Source organism: Tiliqua scincoides, chromosome 5 (genome assembly GCF_035046505.1).
Source record: "Tiliqua scincoides isolate rTilSci1 chromosome 5, rTilSci1.hap2, whole genome shotgun sequence".
In the NCBI taxonomy this organism is placed as follows: Eukaryota; Metazoa; Chordata; class Lepidosauria; order Squamata; family Scincidae; genus Tiliqua; species Tiliqua scincoides.
The window spans coordinates 19,587,248-19,613,424 of NC_089825.1; the positions used below are offsets into that span (position 1 = coordinate 19,587,248).

The following is a 26,177-nucleotide window of genomic DNA, read 5'->3' on the forward strand; positions in this document are numbered from 1 at the left end:
AGACACAGACAGACTTGAGTCTGCATGTGTGGAGACCCAGAGTCAATGGTCTCAAACTTGAGTCAGTGCCAGAGTCATTGACACTCTTGACTTGAGTGTACACAAGTCAGTAAAAAATGTATGTTTTTGCAACTCAGACTCAAGTCACCTGATTTGAGTTCCCATCTCTGAAAACTACCAAGGGCCCATGGTTCTGCTTACTCTTGCGAACAGCTCAGTGATCCTTGTCTCCTCTTTCCCATCCTATCTGCTAAGGTAAACCCCACCACAAATCTGGGGGGACTCACACAGGTTTGAGGGGACCCAAGCAGGACAGTTTACTAAAGGCCTTTGAACTCTGGAATCAGCTGTCATCATAGAGCAAACACTACAGATAGAACCACATATCACTTCAGGCATTTAAACCCTGTTTTCATCTTTTTTTCCATGTCTCCACCCTAATCTCAATATGTTCAGCATAAGTTCAGAATGGGATCTGTGCAACCACAGTGGTATATGATCAGGAGCCATGGTTACACATGGTGAATATAAAGCTGTATGTACGTAACTACGAGAGAGAGAGAGAGAGAGAGAGAGAGAGAGAGAGAGAGAGAGAGAGAGAGAGAATGCTTTCACCATCCATTGGATACTCTGAGGTCAGAGGCAGGGCTAACTGGTAAAACCCTGCTCTCCTTACATACATTCAGACTGCAGGTGAAATGAATGTTGAGAATAGGGCTATAGTTTTTCAATGGAACCCATTCATAAATTCAGCTTTGAGCCACCAAACACACCGAAATCAAGTGATGTACATACCTGTGTGTACTGGCATGAGCTGAGTAATAATCAACTATCAAAACAATCTCTGACATTACTTTTCAAGGAAGTCAGCTCAAGCATTTCAAGCAATGAGCTGTCCAGTGTAATCAGGTACCGGGAAACCCAGTGTGAATCTGCATTTATTAGGCAGGCCTTATTAGTATGTGATCGAATAGTGAGACACTGAACAATGTACATGCATGCGCAAATCAGCCCTGCTTCAGAAAAAGACACAAGGGGGCATCACCAAACCTCAAGATGACACTATTGACATGGGGTATTCAACACTTATTGACAACCTGTAGGATCCTTATTAACATAAACCAGACACAAGATTGTATTTAAGTCTGCTTTTCAGAATGAACTGTACGAGAGAGAGAGAGAGAGAGAGAGAGAGAGAGAGAGAGAGGACTTTTAATAGGCTTCCTTTGTTGTGAATGCTCAATTAATGTTTACCCCCAGTATCAGCATTCCATACTACTGTATGGTTTCATATTCACAAAATGGAATTGCAGGCGTTGTCATAGCAAACAAGAGGCTTTAACAGGAGTGTGTAGGCAGTTGTAGATTTTGGCACTTTGTGAGAGAGTAGGAGGTTCTTTGGCTTTCTGGTATGTGAAATTGTAGGACACATTTGAGAGCTAGAGAAAGATAATGCACTTCTTCTCCACCCCCGCCTTTGGACTTTTCATTGGATACTTGGCAGAGATGAAAAGAACCCCAGATTCTCCTTCATGCTAATCCCCATTTTGCCTTTACAAATTTCCAGAATCAAATGGCTTTGGATAGGTAAAGAATCCTGTGATAGTGAGAATATAATGCCTTCTGTTATAATCTACACCAGGGGTGTCAATCTTGTTTCATAACAGTGGGCCAATAGCATTCATGATGCCGGCTGTTGGCCAGAAGTGATGTCATTAAGCAGGAAGTGATGCACTGGCGGTCCTAGAGGGGGGCAAAAGGGGCAAATGCCCCAAGCGCCAACCCTCCAGGGGTGCCTCTCGGACCCCTGCCCCCAGGAAGCGCCCAGGAGCGCTGTGGAGAGGCAACTTGCTGCCTCTCTGTCAGCACCTTGGTGCCGACTGAGCCACCCCCCTCCCCTCCTCCTTTATAGGATAGGAGACAGGCGCCCTAGAGAGGCACGGACGCTCTAGGGTGCCCATCTCATCTCCTCCTATAAAGGAGGAGGGGAGGGAAGGGGTGGCCCAGTCAGCACCGAGACGCTGCCTGAGATGCAGCTTCCCGCTGCCTCCCAGGAGTGCTCCTGGGTGCCCCTGCTCCGCCTCTGAGAGCATCCCTCAGAGGTGGAGTGGAAGCGGTGCACGCCTACTCCAACTTCAGAGGAGACACACACTGTTTCCCAGCCTGGGGCGCCCCTGCTACGCCTCTGAGGGTGTCCCTCAGAGGCGGAGTGGAAGTGGCGTGCGCCTCCTCCATTCGGAGGAGATGCATGCCGCTTCCTAGGCTGCCACGGAGCGTTCTGCGCCACTTGCAAGTGGTGTGGAAGGCTACGTGGGGGCCTCGGCTGCCTCCTCTGTTCCCCCTTGTTTTCAAGAAACGCCTCTGAAGTGATGTCATTAAGCAGGTCATGACCAGAAATAAGTACTTTTTCTCATTTATGAACTTATTAGCTGCAAATGTCAGAAGAGAAAATATGTAAATCTTGATCACATCTTTATGAGAGAGCCCAGTTATTGTGCAGGCTGCCCTTTCAGCAGTGATACTTCAGCCCAGTTCAGCAGCTGAGAGCAGCTGCTGGGAGAGCCTGGGGGCCAAATAAAGCGCTCCCAGAGGCTTCATCCAGTCTGTGGGCTTTATGTTTGACACCCCGATCTACACTGTATTCCTAGAAGTGAAGTCACATTCCAGAGTGACCAAGACAGAGCCATGGTGTAGCTATGCAGAATAATAGGATAGGCCTGGTTTTCTAAGCTAGATCCTTGTCAGTTCTGAGGGCAACCTGGATGATGAGCCTGTAAGTGCTGGATGGAGACTAGAGCTCCCCTTGCTTTCTTACAGACTGCAATCTGACTGTAGCAAGATGAATGAGAAGGGAGCTGTGTGGCTCAAGCACCCACTTCCTCTGAGCCCACTCTGGCCACCACCTCTGCAAAGAGATTTTCTCTCCAGTGCTGTCAACAGAACTGACAAGAAGACAGCAGACAGCAGAGGCACTTGCTGGGTCCCCGGGGATCTGCTGCCGACAGCAATGAACACTGCAGCCAATGCTGCTTCTGGTACCACACAGCAGATGGAGGAGAGGTGCTGTCAGTTCTGCCTTCGCATTGTCACTTTCATGCAACTTGATTTTCCAGTCTCTTCAGTGATGATGACAACCAGACATTCTATGTCTTCCTTAAAGTGACCTTTATCCAAATTTTGCATTGGCTCCATTCCAATGATCTACAAACCATGGTTTGTTGGATTGTGATTGGATTGCAGCAGGAAGGAGCACCCAGCCTGTGCACGCCCTTCTCTTCTTCCCTGTTCCCCCTTTCCTCTTTCCCATGTACACCTGACTGCAAGGGAGAAATCCTGGGTAGTTAAACCACAGCTCCATTTGTCATCTGAAACCAGCAGCTATAGTTTAACTCAGCCATTTTCAACCACAGTGCTGTGGCACACTGGTGTGCCGCGAATGGTCCCCAGGTGTGCCGCAGGAATTGGGAGACGGCCATTTATCAATAGGATTATTGGGGATGTGAGCCCCCTATTGACCACATAGTGTGCCTTGTCAATTGCCAAAAAACCGATGATGTGCCTTGACCATATTACTGCCTTGCCAGTGTGCCATGAGACGACAAAGGTTGAAAATCGCTGGTTAAACTATTGTTTGTAAATAAGAATATAAAATGAGGTTGTAATTTGGGTTTCATAGTCTGGTTTGTAAATTACAGTTAAACCACAGCTCCTTGTGTGCTCTTTCCTGCTATATTCACAACAATAAATCTTGGATTGTTTGAGCCCTTTTGTTCTAGGAACATTCTCTGGACCAATAATTTCCTGAGCATCTGCCTAAGGCACCGAGTGGGCTGCACCCACCCTTCTGTGCAGGAAGAAGAGGAATGCTCCATACAGAATTGCATTTCTCTCTCAATAGATGGGCAGCAGTGTTGTTCCAAGGGAAGAGCTAAGGATGCAGGAGGGTTTCATGATGTACCCTGAAAGGCACAGGGACAGCTGAAAGGCACAGGGAGAATCCTAGAAGCTTCAAAGCATAGTCTCATCTTTGCGCCCTGACTATGCTACAGCAGAGACAAAACAACCTGAAACCTGGAAGGGAAGGAAGACTTTAATACAGTGGTTTCCAAACTTCTTTGATTGGCAGCTCCCTTGACCTACTGGACCATTGGCTGTGGCTTCAGGCTACAATCCTATACACTATATAGGATAGCAGGTTCTTTGCAAGTATTCCACAGTGCCCCTGGCTGGTTTCCACAGCTCCCCAGGGAACCACAGCCTTAGAGTTTGGGAACCACTGCTTTATTACTTTGCCTTTGCTATGGTTCCAAACATGACCTCCTCCAATGTGATATTTTTAAAGGGAAAAAAGTTTCTTCCAATACCCATATGTTAATTCCTTTTTAAAAAATCGCAGAAGTGGACTAATGCATTTAGGGTCATGTCTTTTTCCCTTAGAGTGGTGCGTGCTTCTCATTTTCATCCAGGAAAAAATGGAGCAAAAGCTCGGGAAACTATGGATTGTATGCAAAGGTGGCTCCTTGCTTTGGAGGATGCTCCTGTCAAAGAAAAAGGAACATTGGATTTCTCTCACCATACGATTTGCATTTAAAATCCATTATAATTGTTCTTTTTTTTAGTTTTCGTTTTTCTCCCATTTGCCTGTATCCTTCTGTATATCAAACACAATTTGACAAAACATCACACCCATTTGATTCATAGTTATGTTCACAGGAAATAACTCTAGATCTGGTTAAAGTCTCATATGTCCAATTCTGAGCTGTTAGAAAATAGAGCAAAGTCCTGATGGAGCCTGAGTCAGTGTTTGTTGACTGCAATGGACATTCATTTTCTCGATAGTGAACAGCTATGGAGATGCATCACAGACATGCAACAAGTCTACATCAGAAGTAACTGCTTTTGTTTTTTGGTTTGCTATCGATGCTATTGTAAGACAGTTCCTATGAATCAATTGACTTAAACTGCAACAGCTTGAGTAGTGGCTGCATTGGAGGTTGGGGGAAGGGGACGGATTATTTACAGCTATCTTGACTGCATGAACAAATGGGCCTCCAGCACTTCAGCCAAAGAGAACTTGTCAACAAAGCATCATTAATCATGCTACTAAATTGCTTTATTGTGGTATATAGTATATCAGTAGCAGCTGTCAGATGAGCACATCCAAATGCTCCTTGATGCACTTATATTGATTTTTAGCATACCGGCCATTTCAAACATAAGAAGTAATTAGTTAAAGCTGCTGGGTGAAATCTTAGTTCAGTTTCAGTCAATGGCAGATTTGGCATTGATCCGGCCAAGATTTTATTTCATTATGGAGCACATTATAAATATCAGTCACTTTTATCCACAAAACCATTTACGGGCCCTGCAACATGACTGGCCATGTTCCACATTAAGCAGCCCCTGCCCTATCCATGTTTACTCAGAAGAGAGGTGCACTGTGTTCAGCAAAGCTTAGTCCTAGGTTAGCATGCATCCAATCACAGCCTTAGACCCAATCCTAACCTTTCTCAGCACCAGCACTGAGCTCCAGCATTGGTGCTGGATCTTGCAAACATGCCATGAGGCATGTTCACAGCATCTGGAGAGGAGGGGCTGCTGGCACTGGGTCAGCACCACTTGGTGCTGAGCCTCAACACCATGTGGAGGGCTGGCCAGTGCTCCACCAGTGCTGGTTGGCAGTAAGTAGTTTTGGGACGAGGCAGCCACAGTGGGCAGAATGGGGCAGGGGGAGGAAGGTGGGTGGGGATGAGGCTGGTGGAGCTCTGCTTTGCCGGATCCTGAACTTCGTTTCAGGCTGGAAGGCCTGACACGGAGTCTCTCAAGTCTACGACAGCAAAATAGCCAGTACAGACTTGAGAGGACCTATTGCAAGTCTTGGGACTTTCCCCAGGGCAAGGGGACAAACGTCCCCTCCCCCCCAAGGAGACTTCCAGCAGCCTCAGTGGTGTTGCTGGATGCAGCGGTAGCCATTCTGGTGCTGCTGCACCTGGTAGGGCCTACTTCAGGATTGGGCTGCCCGCCTTCCCTTGCCATCTGTGATGGGCAGCCCAATCCTGCACTTGAACAGGCAGGGCCCCCTCCCACCAATGCAGTAGTGGAAAATTGGCCACCACTGCATCCTGTCAGGAGGCAGTTGCTGAGGTCTCTTTTGGGTAAGCTTCCATGGCTTGGGTGTGTGTGTGTGTGTGTGTGTGTGTGTGTGTGTGTGTGTGTACTTGGAATTGCCCTAGGTAAATAGCTGGCGCAGGTCCATGTGGAACTGCACCATGGGCTCAGGTCCAGGAAGGGGGTCAGGATTCTCCCACTGCTGCTGCCCCCACCCTGCCCCACCCCAAAACTGACCATCCCCTGCCCCATCTCCTTCCTTTTCTGCCCACATAGTCTTGCCATCCCCACCCCTGTTCTGGCCTCCCCCACCCCCACCTCCCACCTCCCCTGCCACCTTAAATTTGGAGGTGGGGCACTCCAGCTCCACTGGAGTTGGCAGGAAAGCTCCAGCCTTCCCACCAGTGTTCATGGCAGCGTGGTAGTGCCAGAGCATTAGAACATAAGAACACAAGAAAAGCTGCACTAGATCAGGCTGTGTTGAATACTTTATGGCAATCAGTGCCAATAGAAGAGGTGCACCCACATCACTCAACCTGGGTAGGATTGGGCCGTAAAGGTAGACATGACAATTATAAAATCAATCATAATGAGGTGGAAGTGGATAGTCTTCTTCCTTGCTTGTAACCTTAGAACTTGGGTCATCCAACTGGGAGAAAGTATTTCTTCAATAAGCATGTAATTAACTTAAGGAATTCACTGCCACAATATGTGGTCATGGCCACTAGCTTAGAGCCGAATTGCATGTTATGAAGAATGCCTACATTTGTTTCTTATTTTTCTTTTAAATGGTGCACAACAGGCAGAGAAAGGGGGGGGCTAACCTTATGTGCACTTTGTCACTTAGAGTTTGGCCCTTAGACAGCTTTGAAAGGGGATTTGAAAGATTCAGACAGGCACAAGCTATAGCTGACTATTAATCATGACAGTATGCAGAACCTCTACGTTCAAAGATTTATGTCTCTACAGCGGTGCTTCCCAAACTTTTTTTCCACTGGGTCCCACTTTTTAAAAAGACAATCTATTGCAACCCACTAGAACAAAAAAAAAGCAACTTTGCACTGAATTATTTGCAGCTTATATAAAGCAAAACCCAAAGTGAATGTGGTTCAGTAGAAACAGCCCGTTTTTGACTGTACAGTGGCAAAATGCTTGTCACCTCCTTGTTTTGTTTTGATTTTTCCTTTCAGAAAAGCAAATAAATAGTGGTTGTTAACCAAGTCATGCTGAATGCTGAAGGATTGCAGATGATGGCTAACACAAATATTTAATTACTTATTCTCTGGTTTTTATCAATTATTTTTTCCTAAGCATTTCTGATCTCCTAACCGCAGAAAGGAAGTTGCCCCTGCCAAAGAATTCAAAGGAAATCAGAATTAATACCTTCTGCTCCTGCAGATGGCAGAGTGCAATACAAAATCAGCTTTCCATTAACAAATGAAACATGAACACAAAGGTGAACCAGGCAGAGGTTGTTATGATCCTGCTAGGTCAGTGCTGTGAGAATCTCCAGCTTCCATTTTTAAGGAAAAGTGCCTTTTCTAACCCTCGTGTTTGCTGAGATAAACTAGAAGCCATAACAGCAGTATGTCCAAAATATTAATGGGCTAACATGGGGCATGTGCTTCACATATTAGGATTTAGCCTTACAAACAGTGGTGTATAATTGGGGGAAGCTGCAGTCCCCAGGTGCTAAGCTTCAGGGGGATAACAGAGGCCACCTTCCAATTTTTTAAATCTTGGTATTTTTGAATAATACCATCATGTTATATATCATTTTATGCATGATTTCATGCAGAATGCAATGAAACAAGCCATGTTGAAATATCTTTATTCTTTCAAATGTTATAGCCCAAAAACCAGAAAAGGAAAACACAACTGCCTTATGTAACAAAAAGTGGATTACACTGGGAATTCTGTAACAAAAGGTGTACACTGTAACAAAAAGTGGATTACACTGGGATTACCACTGGGAATAAATAGTTAGTTGAAAACATTCCAGAAAACCAAATGTATTCTTCATAAATGTACGTATGTTTTACCTTTTTCCATATTACAACAAAACGGCTTTTGTATGGATGATAGACTACAAGCCCACTGCATATTATTTTGATGGGCATTCCTTCCCGGTTTTGTTTTGGGTTATGATCTCTCATGTTCACTACATATGTGAAACATATAATAAGTTCAATAAAACACAATGTTCACTATATGCACTTCCTCTCTGGCCACTGTTGTTATTCATTTCATATCATGACTATTACTGAAAATTTGTCACGGGGGATGCCAAAAACTTGTGGCCCCGGGTACCAAAAGACCTTCGTACTCCACTGACATGGTTTGTGTGAGTGAAAGAGCTCCTTCATTCACACAGTCCCTTTAAAATATTTAAATTAAATCCTTTAAACTGGAACTCCTGCACTTCTGCAATTGAAGCAACCATACAAGGACCATGGTGAGTGGTTGCTCTGTGTGTGTGTGTGTGTGTGTGTGTGTGTGTGTGTGTGTGTGTGTGAGAGAGAGAGAGAGAGAGAGAGAGAGAGAGAGAGAGCAGCAGAGGTTGCACCAGGCATTCCACCATCCCTGCTATGTAGCTCAGTTCCTTCATACTTTAAGCAATGATTATTCTGAAATCGACATGCCCGTTCACTGTGACTGTGTCCATGATGCTTTGTCACAATAGTCTCAAAACCCATTACGCTGTCGTAATAAAACATAAGTAAAAGTATATGAAATTATTGCATATTCTCCCCCTGTTCACCCTATCTCCATTTCCTTTCCCTTTCTCTGTTGTCTCTCTTTGTCTACTTCTAGATTGCAAATCCTATGAGGCAGGGGCCTGACATCTTCTTCTGTGTCATGGGCCATGCACATAGATGGCAGTAGATTAATCAGCATCATAATTTTAAAAGGACAGAAATGGGTTTTAAAAGGACAGAAATGGGCTTCTCTGGGCTGCAGTTTGACACTCCTATGTGCTGTCTCTTACTGATCAAGTTTACACAATCAATAGTAAAGCTTTGTTTCCTAGTCTGGTAGCCAACTAGTGGCCATCAAAAAAGGCTATGCTGAAGACCAGATCTTCAACATGTAGTAGGCTATCAGCCCAAGCCTATGCCTGCCTACTCAGAAGTAAGTCCCATTAGAGTCAATGCGGCTTACTTCCAGGAAAGTGTGGATAGGATTGGGCTACAACAGCAACAGCCCAATCCCATCCCCACTTACCTGGGATTAAGCCCCATTGACTCTAATGGGACTTACTTCTGAGTAGGCAGGCATAGAATTGGGCTGTAAAGCAATAGAACCCTGATGTGGTAGGATGGACGATACCACTCCAACAGCGGGTGGGGAATGTATATTTTGAAAGAACTCCCATGTTAGACCCCCTGCAATGACAACAACAAAGCTAGCACAGCAGGTAGAAGAGGTTCTGTACTAGTTTTTGACTTCCAGAGAGCGGGGGTGACCCAGCCAGTTAAACCCCTTGCTTCAGACAGCAGCCTGTGTGAGGCAGGAAACTGATTGGGCATGCCCTACACACCCCCATCCACTGCTATCTCCCCCAACCTGCCTTCTGCTTGGCTGTGCTACCTGGCTGCCCCATCCTCTTCTTGTGCACTTGGAGAAAATGACAGAGGAGGGAAGAAGACTTTCTTCTTCCTCCTTCTCCTCCGGCTCCACCGCCACTTCTTGCAGGGCGGCCAGCAGTGGGGATTCTCCTTGCCAAGCAATTTTTTTATAAAAAGCAGTGGCGGAGCTGGAGAAGGAGGATGAAAATAGGAGAAGGTGGTGGTGGAAGGGTGGTGGTGTGTGTGCGATAGGACAGGTGGGACAGCAGATCAGCTTGGATTGACCCTGGCAGGGAAGTTTTTGTTTTTGTTTTCTTTGCATAAGGGAGCATTTAAAAATCTACTCTGGAGAGGCACAGTCCATTCTCCCACCTCAGGAGTCTGCTGCCTCATTCTGTGCATGTGTAGATCAGGCCAGACTTGAAGCCTAGGGAGAGCAAAAATCACTTGGAAAGTCTGAGTGACTCATCTGTCTGCCGAAGAAGAAAAACTTGCATGGAGGCCCAGCCGTGTGGATTAGCTTGCCCTGCTTGCACCAGCATTGTTTGGCTATGCAGATTGCCAGTGTTCAAAGATAAAACTGTGCTTTTGAACTGACGCAGATTAAAGCCATCAGGCCTAACGTGCGGTATTCATAACAGGAATATGTTAATGATGGATAACCACTCTGCACCAGATCTGTGTCAATATGTTACAGGCTTTGAATTAAAAAGCGACAAGCTGGGCCCCAGAAGTGCAATCAGCAATCACATGATGACTGAAGTGCTCAAATACAACTAGTGAACTAAAGGCAAGCTGATAAAATATATTCAGTGCCATGGCCTACCTACTGCAAAAGTCTCATTTAGGTGTTTTCAGCACTGCTAAGTTATTGACAGACAATAGCGCCGCTCAGTGCTGTCTAAAGTAGATGTGTAGTACAACCCTATGTGTGTTTACTTGGAAGTCAGTCCCACTGAGTCTAATGGGGCCACTTCCAAGGAACTGGGCATAGAATTGCAGTCTTAGGGCCCAATCCTATCCAAGTTTCCATTGTGGATGCAGACTTGCCAACAGGATGTGCTCTGCATCCTGAGGAGGGGAGGCAGTCACAGAGGCTTCCCTTATCTTGGGGTAAGGGAAACATTACCACACAAATGTTCCCTTGCCTTGCGGCTGCATTGAGGCTGCATCAGTGCAAGAAAGTTGGATAGGATTGGGCCCTTAGGCAACAACCCTTGGTGCACTTAACCAATTTCTGCCCAGCCCACAGGTGTTTGGTCCCTGTTGCGTATATGCAACGTTAGGCAGAAATGGCTTAATTGGGAGCTAGCACTACTGAACTCTTGCAGGCACACACTTCCAAGTCAATGTTGCATTTGTTGGTTTGTTTTTAAATATTTCTGTCCTGCTTTTCTTCCACTAGGGAACTCAAAACAGCTAACAGCGCAGATATGGACAATATTAAATATGATCAAATATTATAATAGCACCACCAATCAGAATAGAATATCAGTTCAGCTTCTCTCAAAGGCTTCTCCTAAAGATCCAGATCTTCATTGGATACTACAAGGCATATAGTGAGAGAGCCATATGGGGCACCCTAGGAAGGGGATTCCACAGCATCCATGTCATAGTTGGAATTTTCTTGTACCCATCTACCAAATTTTCATTGATAAAGGGGAAACCTGGACAATATCTCTGATGTTGAATGGTATATATCGGGGGAGCACATATAGGATAAGGCAATTACAGTGCAAAGGAACAGCATTTTAGAAAGAGGAGTCCATCTTCTCAGAGACATGAGCAATACAGTAGAAACTCTGCCTAGCAGTCTGGGACCAGCGATAAAATCTCCATGACATGGGAAAAAGCTTCAGTAGCAGATGGAGACCAAGGCTGTAACACTGTGACATGTGGAGATGGTATCCAGAACTGGCTCTCATACTGTTCCCATTGTGTTCCAGAAATCCTAACCAAAACCTACTCAAATTAAGATGCAGTTTATGAAAACTTTTTTTCCAATATAATTGGTTAGTTGCTGTTGCATTCAGGGCTGGCCCAAGACTTCCTGACAGCTGAGGCAACATGCTGATTGCTGCCCCTCCTTACCTGAAAATGTCCAGCCACTGTTCTTCCCACTCTCCAATGTCTTAGCTCATTACTCAATTTCCCTCCACATTTCCTCTTCCTTTCTATCCTAGTCTTGTTTGCAATGCAGGGAGTGGAAGGAGGAGCAGCCGTGGAGGCAAGGAGGTGGACCGAGAAGAATGCCTGATGCAACAGCTTCAGTTGGCCTCATGGATGTGCTGGCCCTGAAGAAAGTGGATTTTAAGCTGGAATTTGAATGCACAGATGAAGCATTGCAGAAGCATTTGTGGGGAGGCCTAATGGGTGGTAAGCAGTTGCGGACCTACTATTGCATTCTATGGGGCAAATGCCCTGGGTGCAAAGCTGTAGGACCATGTGGAAGCCTCTCTGAGGTTTGGGGTCAGAAACTGTGCTTCTGGTTTTCTGGAAGCAGTTTATAGTGTTGGACAACCTCAGAGAGGTTTCCCCGATGTAGCCTGGATCGTGTGAGGCTCCATGAGCCTCAGGTGAGTGGGGGGGGGGCGGATTTGCATGGGGGGCGGCGACAGCCCATGGGGGCGCCATTGTTAACTTTGCCCTGGGGTGTGGGGCTGGGGAGGTCCGCCACTAGCGGTAAGGGAAAAAGCCAAGAGAGAGGTAAGCAAGCAAGAGACCCAGCAGTTGCCCACAGTCCAGCAGCTTCATTCCCTGTGAGTGACTGTGAGAACAGTCACATTAGCAGAACAGTTCAATAACATTTCATAGCAGCTGTCTTATACTGAATTGGTCTTATACTATTGGTCCATTTAGGCCAGTAATGTCAGCCCAGAGTGCCAGTGGTTCTTCTGAGTTCCTCTGAGACAGGAATTTTTCTTGGTCCTACCCTGGAGATGCCAAGATTTGAAACATGAAAAATATGTACTCAACCAGTAAGCCACTGCTGTTCCCGTTTAGGCCCCAATCCAGCCCAACCACGGACTCTTAGCTGTGTGCAAGAAATAGGGGCTCCAGGAGAACCACAACCAATTAAGTGGTAGATGCCAGGACACAGTAGCAGTATCTTCTGCTTCTTCCTTCCCCAGTGGTCCTGTCGTCTGGCTTCCTCCTCACCTGCTGAAGGAAGTGGTACTCCAGGTGTGCTGCACAGTGGGGTAAAGCTGCTGAATTTTTGCCTGTTGTGCAACTATTATAAGGTACAGGGAGAGTTGCCAAATATGCAAATGAGGAATAGCAGGTTGCTTATGCTAAGATTCCCTACGTGCTCTGAAAGGGCAGTCTTAATTGGTGAACATTTGTATATATTCCAACATTTAATGGGAACTTCAGTGGGGGCTTCTCGTTTAAGTTCACCTTTGTCCTTTAGTGGAGCCATATGCTGTTCCCCATTTTTATTCTTCTTTTATATATGTGCTGCATTTTGATGTTATTATATTCCTGGTTTTTATTGTATTTTCTCTGTTGTATCTTACTAATTATACTGTATTTTGTTTCTATTGTGAGCCACCATGGGCACCTTACCTTTCAAGAGGAAAGGTGGCATATAAATCTTTTAAAATAAGTAAATATGTCTTTACAGGATCAAGATTCAGGCAGAATCTTGCCCTACTTTGTACCAGTTATAATGAAACACAAACTATTTGGAAAGAGAGAAGAGAGGTGGTGGGGATGTAAGTTCATTTTGAGGGAAAGAGAAATCTTCCCTCCCACCTCATTGTATTTTTCTGGGTCTAGACAACTTTTGGGGTCTAGGTTTAAGTCCTGCCCAAATGAGCTTTTCCTTTGATCTCATAACCTAAATATTTAGCTGCTGCTTTCCAGTTTCAAACAGCCTGTGGTCTAAATGAGGAGTCATAAGAAAAGGGAAAACATAAATTACCTGGTTGTTGGTTAGTCTATCAAACTAAGGCGGCAATCTTACACACTTTCTTTGGAATAGGTCCCATTGAACACAGTGAGACTTATTTCTGAGTAGACATACCTAGGACTGTACTGTACTTCTGGGTATTGATATAAAAAGGACTTCAGGTTTTGACAGCAGGAATATTCCATTTTCCTGGCTGTTGGTTCTGAAATATTATATTGAATGAATAAGATTTGCTGATATTCATTAATATTTTTCTTCTGCTGCTGGAGGGCACTGGTTCCTCAAAGCTGGATGAAGTCATTGCACAAACTGGGAAAGTAGACGATGTTCCCATGAATGTTTTAAATCAGAAACCAGGATGTTAACAAGGAAGGGCCTACACAAATATGGAGAAATCTTCCCCTGCTCCACATTTTCTCCTTAACATAAGAACATAAGAACAGCCCCACTGGATCAGGCCATAGGCCCATCTAGTCCAGCTTCCTGTATCTCACAGTGGCCCACCAAATGCCCCAGGGAGCACACCAGATAACAAGAGACCTCATCCTGGTGCCCTCCCCTACATCTGGCATTCTGACTTAACCCATTCCTAAAATCAGGAGGTTGCGCATACACATCATGGCTTGTACCCCATAATGGATTTTTCCTCCAGAAACTCGTCCAATCCCCTTTTAAAGGCGTCTAGGCTAGACGCCAGCACCACATCCTGTGGCAAGGAGTTCCACAGACCGACCACGCGCTGAGTAAAGAAATATTTTCTTTTGTCTGTCCTAACCCGCCCAACACTCAATTTTAGTGGATGTCCCCTGATTCTGGTATTATGTGAGAGTGTAAAGAGCATCTCCCTATCCACTCTGTCCATCCCCTGCATAATTTTGTATGTCTCAATCATGTCCCCCCTCAAGCATCTCTTTTCTAGGCTGAAGAGGCCCAAACGCCGTAGCCTTTCCTCATAAGGAAGGTGCCCCAGCCCCGTAATCATCTTAGTCGCTCTCTTTTGCACCTTTTCCATTTCCACTATGTCTTTTTTGAGATGCGGCGACCAGAACTAGACACAATACTCCAGGTGTGGCCTTACCATCGATTTGTACAACAGCATTATAATACTAGCCGTTTTGTTCTCAATACCCTTCCTAATGATCCCAAGCATAGAATTGGCCTTCTTCACTGCCGCCGCACATTGGGTCGACACTTTCATCGACCTGTCCACCACCACCCCAAGATCTCTCTCCTGATCTGTCACAGACAGCTCAGAACCCATCAGCCTATATCTAAAGTTTTGATTTTTTTGCCCCAATGTGCATGACTTTACACTTACTGACATTGAAGCGTATCTGCCATTTTGCTGCCCATTCTGCCAGTCTGGAGAGATCCTTCTGGAGCTCCTCACAATCACTTCTGGTCTTCACCACTCGGAAAAGTTTGGTGTCGTCTGCAAACTTAGCCACTTCACTGCTCAACCCTGTCTCCAGGTCATTTATGAAGAGGTTGAAAAGCACCGGTCCCAGGACAGATCCTTGGGGCACACCGCTTTTCACCTCTCTCCATTGTGAAAATTGCCCATTGACACCCACTCTCTGCTTCCTGGCCTCCAACCAGTTCTCAATCCACGAGAGGACCTGTCCTCTAATTCCCTGACTGTGGAGTTTTTTCAGTAGCCTTTGGTGAGGGACCGTGTCAAACGCCTTCTGAAAGGGCGTTATGTCCTTATGACAGGGACATCTTTTCAGCTGCCTTTGTGTGCTCCAGCACCCAAAGCTTTTGTTTCGATCAGGGCCATCTGAACCCTGGCCTGGAGGCCGAATCTGGGGTTTGGATGAACCCATCCACCCAGTGAGTGGACCTTACCGCCACTCCGCCGGATCATTGCATGTAGTGCTCTTTGATTGGGGGACTCAAAGAGGCACTCTGGGCAGCTGTGTCTGCTAGACATCTCTAGATGTCTAGAGCATGCCCCAGAGCATCTCTATCCCCCAACCGAGGAAGACTACATGCAGCAACCCGGTGGAACAGTAAGATGCGGTCCAAACAGGGTCTGCATTTCCTTGTGCAGCAGTGGTGAGTTTGGCCACTTCTCGTTTAGATAGTCCCTCTCAAGCAGTGTATTTCAGCCACCCAGTTTCTGATGTTCAGATATGTTCTAACAATACTGGTGAACATTGATAGTATTTTTCACTATTTTGCCTGCCTGTCCATCCATGAGTTCATCCGAAATAGTCACCTCAGGCAGATGTCAAAGGTTATACCTCTTTATTTTCAAGGCCACTTGACACCACATTTTATATCCCCCCGTCTCTACTCTATATTCACTTTCCATCTGCCAACTGAGGATAATACGTCAGACATCCCATGAAGCAGGCTGCAGTCAGGATAGAGTTACAAAAGTATACAAATATGTGCTTTTGAGCTTTTTTTTTTTTTTTTTTTTTTTTTTTTGCATTTACAAAGTGGGCATAAAATGGACTGGAAGCTCGTTTCTAGCCTAATAGTGCCCCACCCATGGAACTAATGCTGTCGCAATGCACTTATGGTGCTTTTACAACAGTGCCATTGGCAGAGTGTACGCTCTATTGGCGCAAGGTGAGTTTAGGATTGGGGCAATAGACACTTGGCCAGCACTAGCCCCCTCTCCGTCCAGCCTGCTGTGGCTGCTGCAGTATCCAAAAACCTGGTGGGCAAAGCTGTGAGAGACCCACTCCCCCTGCTGCCTCCAGCCAGGTCTCTATAATGCCCACCTGGTTGGTTCTCTCATCTTGGATTAAATCCTGTATGAGGCTGGTCTTATTGTTCACTGACCATTCAACAGCTGAGGGCTGCAGGCTAGCCGGGTCACTTCAAAGACCACCAGTGGACCTCAGGTTGGGAGAAGGGGTGGAAAGGGGGATAGTCCATCTGTGACTGATCCCCCTTCCCCTGGAATGGCGTGCCAGTTTAATATGGCACATAGGTTTTGTGGGGCATCATGGAGCCATATGAGCATGCAAGAATGGCCCATCCATGAGGCCAGCTAAGATTGGCACCTCATTCAACAGACTGGCAAGTGGCACCCATCTTCACCCACTGCTCCTCCCCACTCTTAGATTGGAACGAAAGAGAGCAAAATGGTAGGCTAAAACCACTCTCCTCTCCTCCACGCTTTCTCTTACACTCCATTCCTCTTTTCCTTTTCCAAACCAGGCAGCAGCAGGAGCAGAGACTAGCCGCAAAGCACATCACCAGGTAAGGACTTGACATGCTGTCTCAGGTGCCTTTGCTTGGCCCTGTTGCATGCTTGCTGTCTCAGCATAAAGACAGTATTTCCAAAGTGAAGACCATGTGAACTGTCTGAGAGAGGGAATAAATGGGTTCATCTGAGGTGAAATATAATTAAAAAAAAAAATCTTTTTTCCCATCTTAATGTGTGTTTTGGCTGGAATGCAAAGCCTTTTTAAAAAATGAACTTTTCCTTTGATTATATAATCTAAATACCCAGTTGAGAATGAAGCGCATTGAACGGAATCTATGTGCACATGGTCCTGGGTGGCTCTTGACTCATTAATTAAAGGGAAAGGGTGATCATCTTCATTCCTTAGGCGGAGTCCAGGATTTCAGAGTGCAATGCTGAGTGAGAGAGAGAGGGTCTGGCTTCCTACAGCCTCTGGGTATTGTTTTGGTAGTTGGGAGTGAGGAGGAGGGAACTGGGAGGCCGGTCTGCTGCCTCCGTGTCTGCTGCTAGCTGTTGGCCTTCAGGGATTTGGAGTGAGCAGAAAATATCCAAAGACCAATTCTTCAGCTCTGGCTCCCTGGTGTGGAAAGAGGGGATCCCCTTGAAGTAGGAGCCTGGGCTGGGGGGTTCCTACTGGTAGCCAAGTGGGAGGAACCAGGAACTTCACAGCTCCCTTCTCCCCTTATTGTACAGCTCTGCTGGAGTCCTTCTGGCTAGTTAATTCAGGGGAGAGTTTGCATAAACAGCAGCAGCCCCTGGGTCTGGGAACAGATTGATGTGGCTGTGTGTGTGGTATGCCATGCAGACAATGGAAGCAACCCAGGAAGCAAAGCTGTTGGTGAAAATCATGCATGGTGCCAGCAAACATATGAGAAGGATTTTAAGATCCCCCTTCTCTCTTTCCCCCAGAGGGGCAACTAGGGAAGAGTGTGCTCAGCTGGCAGCCAGGCAGGGGTGCAGCTGGCACCACTGTGATTGCCTCAGGCACTGGGGCAACGTCATGGACTCTTTAAAGAAAATGGGGACAAAAAGGGAAACTCCAACGCACGTTTCTTTAAAAGATCCAAAGGACAACACAGATGCCTGCTTGTCTCAGGGGATCAGAGCCAGTTTCAGACCCACTGCCGGGGGCGTGGGTTGCCTGAAAGCCCGTTCAGTTTGGCAAAGGAGAAGTTAATGGTCTTGCCCAGCAATCCAGCTGCTTTTGGCCAGAGAGAGCCGTGGTTACTGGTCTGAGAAAAACAGAAGGATCCTGCGAGATGCTTTGCAGGGCGTCTTCCAGCCCCTTCTCGGTCTACACAGGGGGAGGCAGAGCCCGCGTGGTGGTCGTGCGAACAAGGCAGGCAAGGCGAGCACGTCTGACTTCGAAGGGAACCTCCCTGCTTCTCCTCCTCTGGGGGCACCTTCAAAGACTAGCGCAGAACTTGCGGTGTGCGCTTTCTTGCACTTCCATCAGGTGCAAGGGGTGTGCTTCTCAGCAGGCAGGTTGCGCGCGCGTGCATATAGATCCTCAGCAGGCAGGGTGTAGGTGTGTGTGTACATATACATCTTCTGTAGGCAGTGTGTGTGCAGGCTTATGCATCCTCAACAGGCGTGCGTGTGCCCACAGAGTACATAACAACCCCTCGCCCGTCTTCATAAAGTGGGTTGCGGTCCATCCATCCACCCACTTGGGCGGCTACTGACTCCTCTTCACGGCTCCCCAGGATAGCAACAACGCGGCTGCTCCTTCAGATTCCCACATCGCCCGCATGCACTGTGCTTCCTTCCGCGTCACAGGCATAGCATCCAGCAGGAAAGTTCTGAATTCCTGAGCCTCTGTAGAAGGGATCCGCTTCCCTCCACAACAACCTGGACTGCGGCTGGATCCTATGCGCTTCCGGCGTGTCTGAGAAAAAAAACCTAGGCTGTGGGGAGGGGATAGCCAGGAATCCACTTTTCTGGAATCCTTTCTGGGGGCAGGAACCCACTTTTGTGGGATCCTTTCTGGGGGAGGAATCTACTTTTCTGGAATCCATTTTGGGGGCAGGAACCCACTTACTTTTTCTGGAATCCTTTCTGGGGACAGCAACTCATTTTTGTGGGATCCTTTCTGTGGACAGGAACCCACTTTTCTGGAATCCATTTTGGGGGCAGGAACCCACTTACTTTTTCTGGAATCCTTTCTGGGGACAGGAACCCACTTTTCTGGAATCCATTCTGTGGACAGGAACCCACTTATTATTTCTGGAATCCATTCTGTGGACAGGAACCCACTTATTATTTCTGGAATCCTTTCTGGTGGCAGGAACCCACTTTTGTGGGATCCTTTCTGGGGAGGAACCCACTTACTTTTCTGGGATCCTTTCTGGGGCCAGGAATCCACTTCGCCCACCCCGCCTATGGAGGAGGAGGCGGTGTCGGGCGCTCTCTCCCTCCGCCTTCCCTTCCCAGTGTCTGGGGCTCTGGAGAGGAGGAGGAGGAAGGGGAAGAGGCAGCGCCATCAGCCTAACAAGGGACGGGTGGCGGCCGCAGCGGCTGCTCCTGCCCCGGGACCTCTCCCTCCCAGGCGGGACGACAGAGCCCGGAGCGCGGCGGGTCGCCCCCCCCCCCGGCAGCTCCCTGAGCAGCGGGAGAGTCTCCTCCACGGAGCTGGGCTGGAGCGGCGCCCCCCGCCTACGTGTGCGCGGCAGTGGCTGCGCGCCTCGTGCCTCCCCCGGGGGCTCCCTCCCGCTTGCTGCACGTGGAGGGCGGCCAGCGCCGGGGCTTGGCGGCCGCCCTCCCCCGCCCTCTGGCCCCCGATGTGGACTCCGGCGGACCCGCCGCGCGGCCTTTGTCGCCGGGCGAAGGAGTAATGGCGACCCGTCGGGCAGCGGAGCCGCCCGGGGGAGAAGGTGGAGACGTCCGGCAGCTGCCGCCCGCGCCCGCCCGGAGCTTCGGCCAGGTAGGAGCCCGAGCGGAGCCGAGCAGGGCAGGGACGGGCCGGGAGAGCCGGCGCTCTCAAGCCGGGCGGGTGCCTGGGAGCGGCCGGGACTGGAGCGGCTCTAATGGCCGCCCCGCATCCCTCCCCCCTTCCTGCCGCCCTCCCCGGGACTGGGGCGCTGAGTTGGCCGCGGCCGCCGCGCCCCGCCGCTCTCCGGCTCTCTAGCGGGAGACGCCGCGTTGGGGGGCGCGAGCGGGCGGGAAGAAAAGTTTTGTCGCTGCTGTGTTGTGTTTGTGTGTCCCTCCCGCCCTCCTCGGACGCGCTCCCGCTCCTTCTGCATTCCGAGTCGGACGTGGTGTGAGGAGAAAAAAGCCACACACACACACTCCCTCCCCAAACAGACACACACACCCAGACCCCTCTGGCCCCACTGCCCTCACACACAGACACGCACCCCCTCTCCCCCACACCCCTCACACACAGCCCTCCCTGCACACCCCTCCCCCACACCCCTCACACACAGACATACACACCCAGACCCCTCTCGCCCCCCACTGCCCTCACACACAGACACCCCCCCTCCCCCCACCCCCCCACACAGACACACACCCCTCCCCTCCCCTCCCTGCACACACACACCCCTCTCCCCCACTCCCCTCACACACAGACACACACACCCAGACCCCTCTCGCCCCTCCACTGCCCTCACACACACCCCTCCCCTCCCCCCACACAGACACACACCCCTCCCCTCCCCTCCCCTCCCCTCCCCTCCCTGCACACACCCCTCTCCCCCACTCCCCTCACACACACCCCAAACACCTCACGCACACACTCAGACCCCTCTCGCCCCCCTGCCCACATACACAAACACACACCCCCTCTCCCCCACTCCCTCACACACACCCCCACACCCCCCACACACAGATACACACACCCAGACCCACTCCCCTCACACACATACACACACAAACCCCCCACTCCCCTCCCCTCACACACACCCCCCCACACCCCTCTCCCCCCACTCCCTTCACACACCCCTCCCTGCACACCCCTCACACACAGACACTCTCATACCCTTCTCCCTCAGATACACACACACCCCTCTCTGTCTCCCACACATACCCCTCTCCCACACACACATACACACAACCCTCTCTATTGCACACCCCTCTCCTCACACAAACCCTTCTCCCAAACACAACCCTGTCTGTCACACACATACTCTTCTCTCACTCACACACACACAACCATCTCTGTGACACACACACAACTCTCACCTTACGCACCCCACACCCCTCTCCCATATGTGCACACACACACCTTCTCTTTCACACACACAGCCCTCTGTCATGCACATAGCTCCCACACACACAACCCTCTATCTCACACAACCACCCCCTCACACTCAACCCTCTATCACACACATACACAACACTCTGTCACACACCCCTTCCCATAAACACACACAACTTTCTCTATCACGCACCCACCCCCCTCTCTCACACACATACACGCACAACCCTCTCTATCACACTCACCAACCCCCACCTCTCTTTCTCTCACTCTCACACAGACACACACACATCTCTCCCCCCCCCCAAAACCTTCTTTCTCTCCTCTCTCCCCACACTTTATAGGGATGCCAAAATGAGAGCTCTCCTCCCTCACCACACCACCCTGAAATAGTATTTTTAGGGGGGGGGGGAATGAATTGCCCTTGCATATATCTTTTCCTATCTGGAGAAAACCCCTTGGAAAGAGCAGCCTCCCCCCTCTTCTGTTCTTTCTCTCCCAGCTTCCCTTTGTCCCATTGATCTGATGGGGGGAGAGAGAGAGGGCGGTGCAGCCCTTCCCTGGCTTTTCTTTTTTTAAGCCCCTGAATGACACTGCTTTCCATTTTTTTTCTTTCCCCCTCCCTCTAGTGTGTACATATCTCTCCAACCTCTTGCAGTGCACACAGGTCTGTGGTGGGGCTTTTGTGGTTTTCCCTCCCCTTGACCAGAAGTTGCTGTGTGTCTCTTTTGAGTTGGGACAAGTAGTGTGTTTTCAAGCGACTTATGGTGGCACTGCCTGTTCAGACTAAGAGCTTGGCCTTAGAAAGGCCCCTCTTTCAACCCTTCCTCCCAGGCTCCATATTAATAGAACTAATAGCATTAAATCTCCGTCAGTGCTGTGTGTGTCTTGACTCCCTGCTAGGACATCAAAAGTGACTTTCTCTTATTCAAAAAATTTTATGTGGCTTTCCGATGGACTGAGGCATGCTGGCGTTTCGTGCTGTGTCTGTGTTTATATGGAGCATATGGTATGTGAGGCTTTCTTTTTTTTATGCCCTCCGCATGCAAGCCTGTGACACGGATGTGTCTGTGTGTTGTTATCTTGATTATATAGGAAAATGTATTGTAACTGAAGAAGTGAATGACTTTTTGAGAAATTGAATTAACACTTGGTGTGTGCTTAAGAGGGTGTTCCTTTTAATCTGCTGTTCTGTCCTTAGTTTACCCTGGTGCTTTGGTAGAACAGTGCAACGTATGGTGTTTTATAAGATCACTCTTGTGTTATGAGTTCCTTCTAAATATCTCAGCCCAGCTGGGTGAGGTAAGGACAAAGTGTCAGAATCTTTCTTGTGTTTAGTCCTGAGTAGGAAATCCTGGTCAAGAACTGTAAAGGGGTAACCATTTTAGAATGTAGTATTCAGAGTCCTTTTTCCAGAGACATTGCAAATGACATTAAAGGATGGGTGGTTCTTCTCCAACTATAATGCTTCAAAAAGCTAAAGTGAAATAGAGAGGAGAAAACAAGTGAACACTGAATTATTTTTTGGTGGTTCTTGCACTGTGTGAAAGTAGTGCGATCCCAGGCACTGAGACGATTCATGTAATCCACCTATCATTAGCATGGTAAACCATAATGAATCCCTTGGAGTTGAGGCATACAAAATAGGTAAGAAGATACCTTTCATTGAAACGGCTTCTGTTTGTGAAAGAATATACAGGCTTTCAAGTTTATAGAAATTCTTTAGGTTCTTTATTGAGCCAGGGTGGCTGTCTTTCCACTCTGCTTGTGGTGGGGAGTACTTTTTATCCTGGAAAATCCTGTATTGTATTGTCTTGTCAACAAAAGGTGGTCTTCCTTGTTCTTTCTCATTCTCTGGCACTCCTAGGGCAATATGTCTTTCTGCCAAGCTCCATTGGAGTTGTGTGTGAATCTTACAGCTTTGTAGTGTGGCTCTCAGTATAATGAACAAAGTCGACTTCTTTGGATGGTTTTTAGTTGTATTTTTGGAGCACATCAAAAGATTTTCTTTAGTAGTATCTGGAGCTCAAGATTGGTGCCTTTTTTTTTTTTTTTAAGGAAAATAACAAATATGTTTATTGCAAGTTTAATTGGAGAACAATGTATAGTAGGCCTGTACAGTGAGTGAACAGATCTGTGACAAGTTTCAGGGAACTTCTTAATGGTAAAGTTTAACATGGTGTTGAATTGTGAATTTCTCTGCAGGAATATCCACAACATAAGTGGCAGTATTGTTTTTGGAACCCGGTTTATGTTAAACTATAGCTTTTCATCTCTAAACAATTATCAGTATGGATATAATTATTGAATAGTTGTACAATATTGAAGAATTGTTATCCTTGAAAGAATAATTACAATTTTTTAGTATTTAACGTCCACATGACACTGCTGAGAGATCTTCTGGGGTTTTGGAGTTGGGTGTCACCAATATGCAGATGCTACCCAGCTCTATCTCTCTGTGTCATCTAATCTGAAGGAGACCTTGGACATTCTAGGCCACTGCCTGGAGGCAGCAGGGAATTGGGTAGGACTCAAAAACAGGAAATAAAATCTGGACAAAGCTCCACTTAGTGGTCTAGAGAACTGAAATGCATATATTGGAGTATCAGCCTATTCTGAATGGAGTTACAAGTTTGTGGTTTGGATGTCCTCTTGGACTCTGCTGCTTCAGGATAATAGATAGCGGTGGTAGTTAGGGGGGCATTGCCCAGTTTTGGCTGGTGCCAGAGCCAATCCAAAACCTCTGGATTCCTCAAGCAGCATACCAAATGCTGCCCCCCCTTACCTGATGATATGCCAACTGCTCTTCCCACTTCCTCTCCACATTTCCTTCTCCGCTCTATCTTCCTATCCAGTGGGCAGAGTGTTGGACAGAGATGGGTGTCCTCCCCCATGAATCAGCTGCCTGAGGTAACAGCTCCATTTGGCCTCATGGGAAGGAATACCTGGCTGGTATGCCAATTTAGATCCTACCTGAGTCAATTGGAGCTGACCACAGTGATCCATGCACCAGTGACATCAAGACCTTCGTTATTGTAAAGTGCTCTATGTGGGGCTACTCTTGAAGACTGTCCAAAAACTGCAACTAGTGCAGAATGTGGTGGCTTGTGTGGTCATGGGGAAGCAGTGGTTTGACTATGTTGAGCTGCTGCTCCTGTGGCCGCAGTGCTGCTGATTCATTCTCAATGAAGTTCAAGGTGCTGGTTTTGACCTTTAAAGCCCTGCACAGCTTGGGGCCAGGGTGTTTTTGTATTTCTGGTTTTTTACTATATTTTATCAATTGCACAATATTTTATCTTGTTGGTTGTGAGCAGCCTTGGACATTGGGCAGCCCAATTCTAATGGCCGCCACTGTATCCTGGGTGGGCAGGGAGCCAGTTGGAGGTGATCTTGAGTACCCTTACCCTGTGTCGAGCCCCAGCAGCCACTATTGGTCTACTTGCATCTGCGCCAGCTCAATCACTGCAGTAGTTCAATCAAGTATCTCAACAGCATCTCCCTCTCGTGCCTCTTGGTCTCCTCCTTTCCCTCATAGTATTCCTTGCCTTCAGAGGCCTCCTTCCTTCTCTCCCCTCCAAACCCTCTGCAAAAGCAGCACTGCTGAAAGGGCAGCATTGGGAGAGCCTAATTATCACGTGGGCTGGATAAAGAGCTTGTGCAGGCCAGATTCAGCCTGCAGGCCTTACATTTAGCATCTCTGAGGTACTGACAAGTTGATGTTGCCAGCAGAGGAGGAGGGGGACTGAGGAAAGCAATGGAAGCATATGTGATTGTTTTTGTTGCAGGTACAGGGATGAGACTGAACCCAGGGGGACTCTTCATTGGTAAACCATGGTTTGCAGCCATGCAATTGATATCTGAACTGGGCCAGTGATAACAATAATAAATAATGGAAAATACTGTTTGCTCCTGTTACATTTTAGATGTGAGAGTTTCTTGTTGACTCTGAGAACGTGTGTGTGGGGGGGGGGGAAGCTAGAGGTGTGAGTGTATGCACATCTTTATTTCAGTTCACACTAATGTGCAGTTATTCTATCAGTGGCCTGTTTTTCTTTTAGACATTGTCCCAAGATAGTCCTGTTTCCAACCCCAGGCTTGTGTACTCTGTTCCCCTGGCTGTGGGGTAAAACAAATAGATTGAGTAGACTTAGCAAGAGTTTCTGTGGTTATTGGGAACATGGGATCTTCCATTTACATACTTCAGTTCGCATTAAGGGAGAAGGAAAGAAAGCATACAGATCTAAGCATCTTAGATTCAGCATCTTCTGCAAAAGTAACCGCTGAATAGATCCTGATACAGTTAGGTAAGACAGAAGTAAAGAGACTTTGTTTCACCTTTTATATGCTCTCACTGAATTATTTTTTGGTGGAAAACATTTAACAGACTAGGATCCAGTCAACCCATGGGATGCCTTTGTTCATCATAGTGTGTGTGTTCTCACAAGAAAGCTGACAATTTTGGGACATCCCTGCATTAAAAAAAAATGAATCTTGTACATGTACCTATTGCTCACAAGTGTATTTCAAATGTGAGAACAATATGTAAGTAAGCCTCTTTCTCCTGAATAATCTCTACATAAATGTGCAAGATCCTTTGCTTTAAATTATGTAAATGCAGCTGTATTCAGAAAGTGATAATCAACTTAACCCATTATAGAGTGGCAGATGTGACTCCCTTTCCAAACATAGTTTTCCATATACTTTCTACTTCATAACCAAGTAGTACTCTGTGTGTGTTAATACAGTAAAACTTGCAATATGTGGCATCTTCAGGACTGAAGGGTTGCTAAGGAAAGGCTACAGCACTTGGGCCTCTTCGTCTAGAAAAGAGGCACTGAAGTCTAGACTGAAAAGAGGGGGACATGATTGAGACATATAAAATCAGGCAGTGGATGGACAGAGTAGATAGAGAGACGCTCTTCTCACTCTCACATAACACCAGAACCAGGGGACATCCACGAAAGTTGAGTGTTGGGAGAGTTAGGACAGACAGAAGAAAATATTTCTTTACCTAGTGTGTGATTAGTTTGTGGAACTCTTTGCCACAGGAAGTAGTGATGGCATCTTGCTTGGATGCCTTTAAGAGGGGATTGGACATATTTCTGGAGGAAAAGTACATTACGGGTTACAAGTCATAGTAGGTATGTGCAAGCTCTTGATTTTAGAGGCAAGCTGCAGCTGCAG

At 47.5% G+C, this 26,177-nt stretch overlaps 1 protein-coding gene across 3 annotated transcripts in view; it reads left to right on the top strand.

Annotated features, from left to right (window-relative positions):
* The first annotated feature begins 19,262 nt into the window (after nucleotides 1-19,262).
* Nucleotides 19,263-26,177, top strand: part of ARHGAP21 (Rho GTPase activating protein 21) — a 128,580-nt gene continuing 121,665 nt past the window's right edge. For all 3 annotated transcript variants that reach the window (XM_066629003.1, XM_066629006.1, XM_066629004.1), the window contains exon 1: nucleotides 19,263-19,718. In XM_066629003.1, coding sequence (XP_066485100.1) covers nucleotides 19,629-19,718 — 90 coding nt within the window. In that variant the 5' untranslated portion in view covers nucleotides 19,263-19,628. The remainder of the gene's footprint in view (nucleotides 19,719-26,177) is intronic.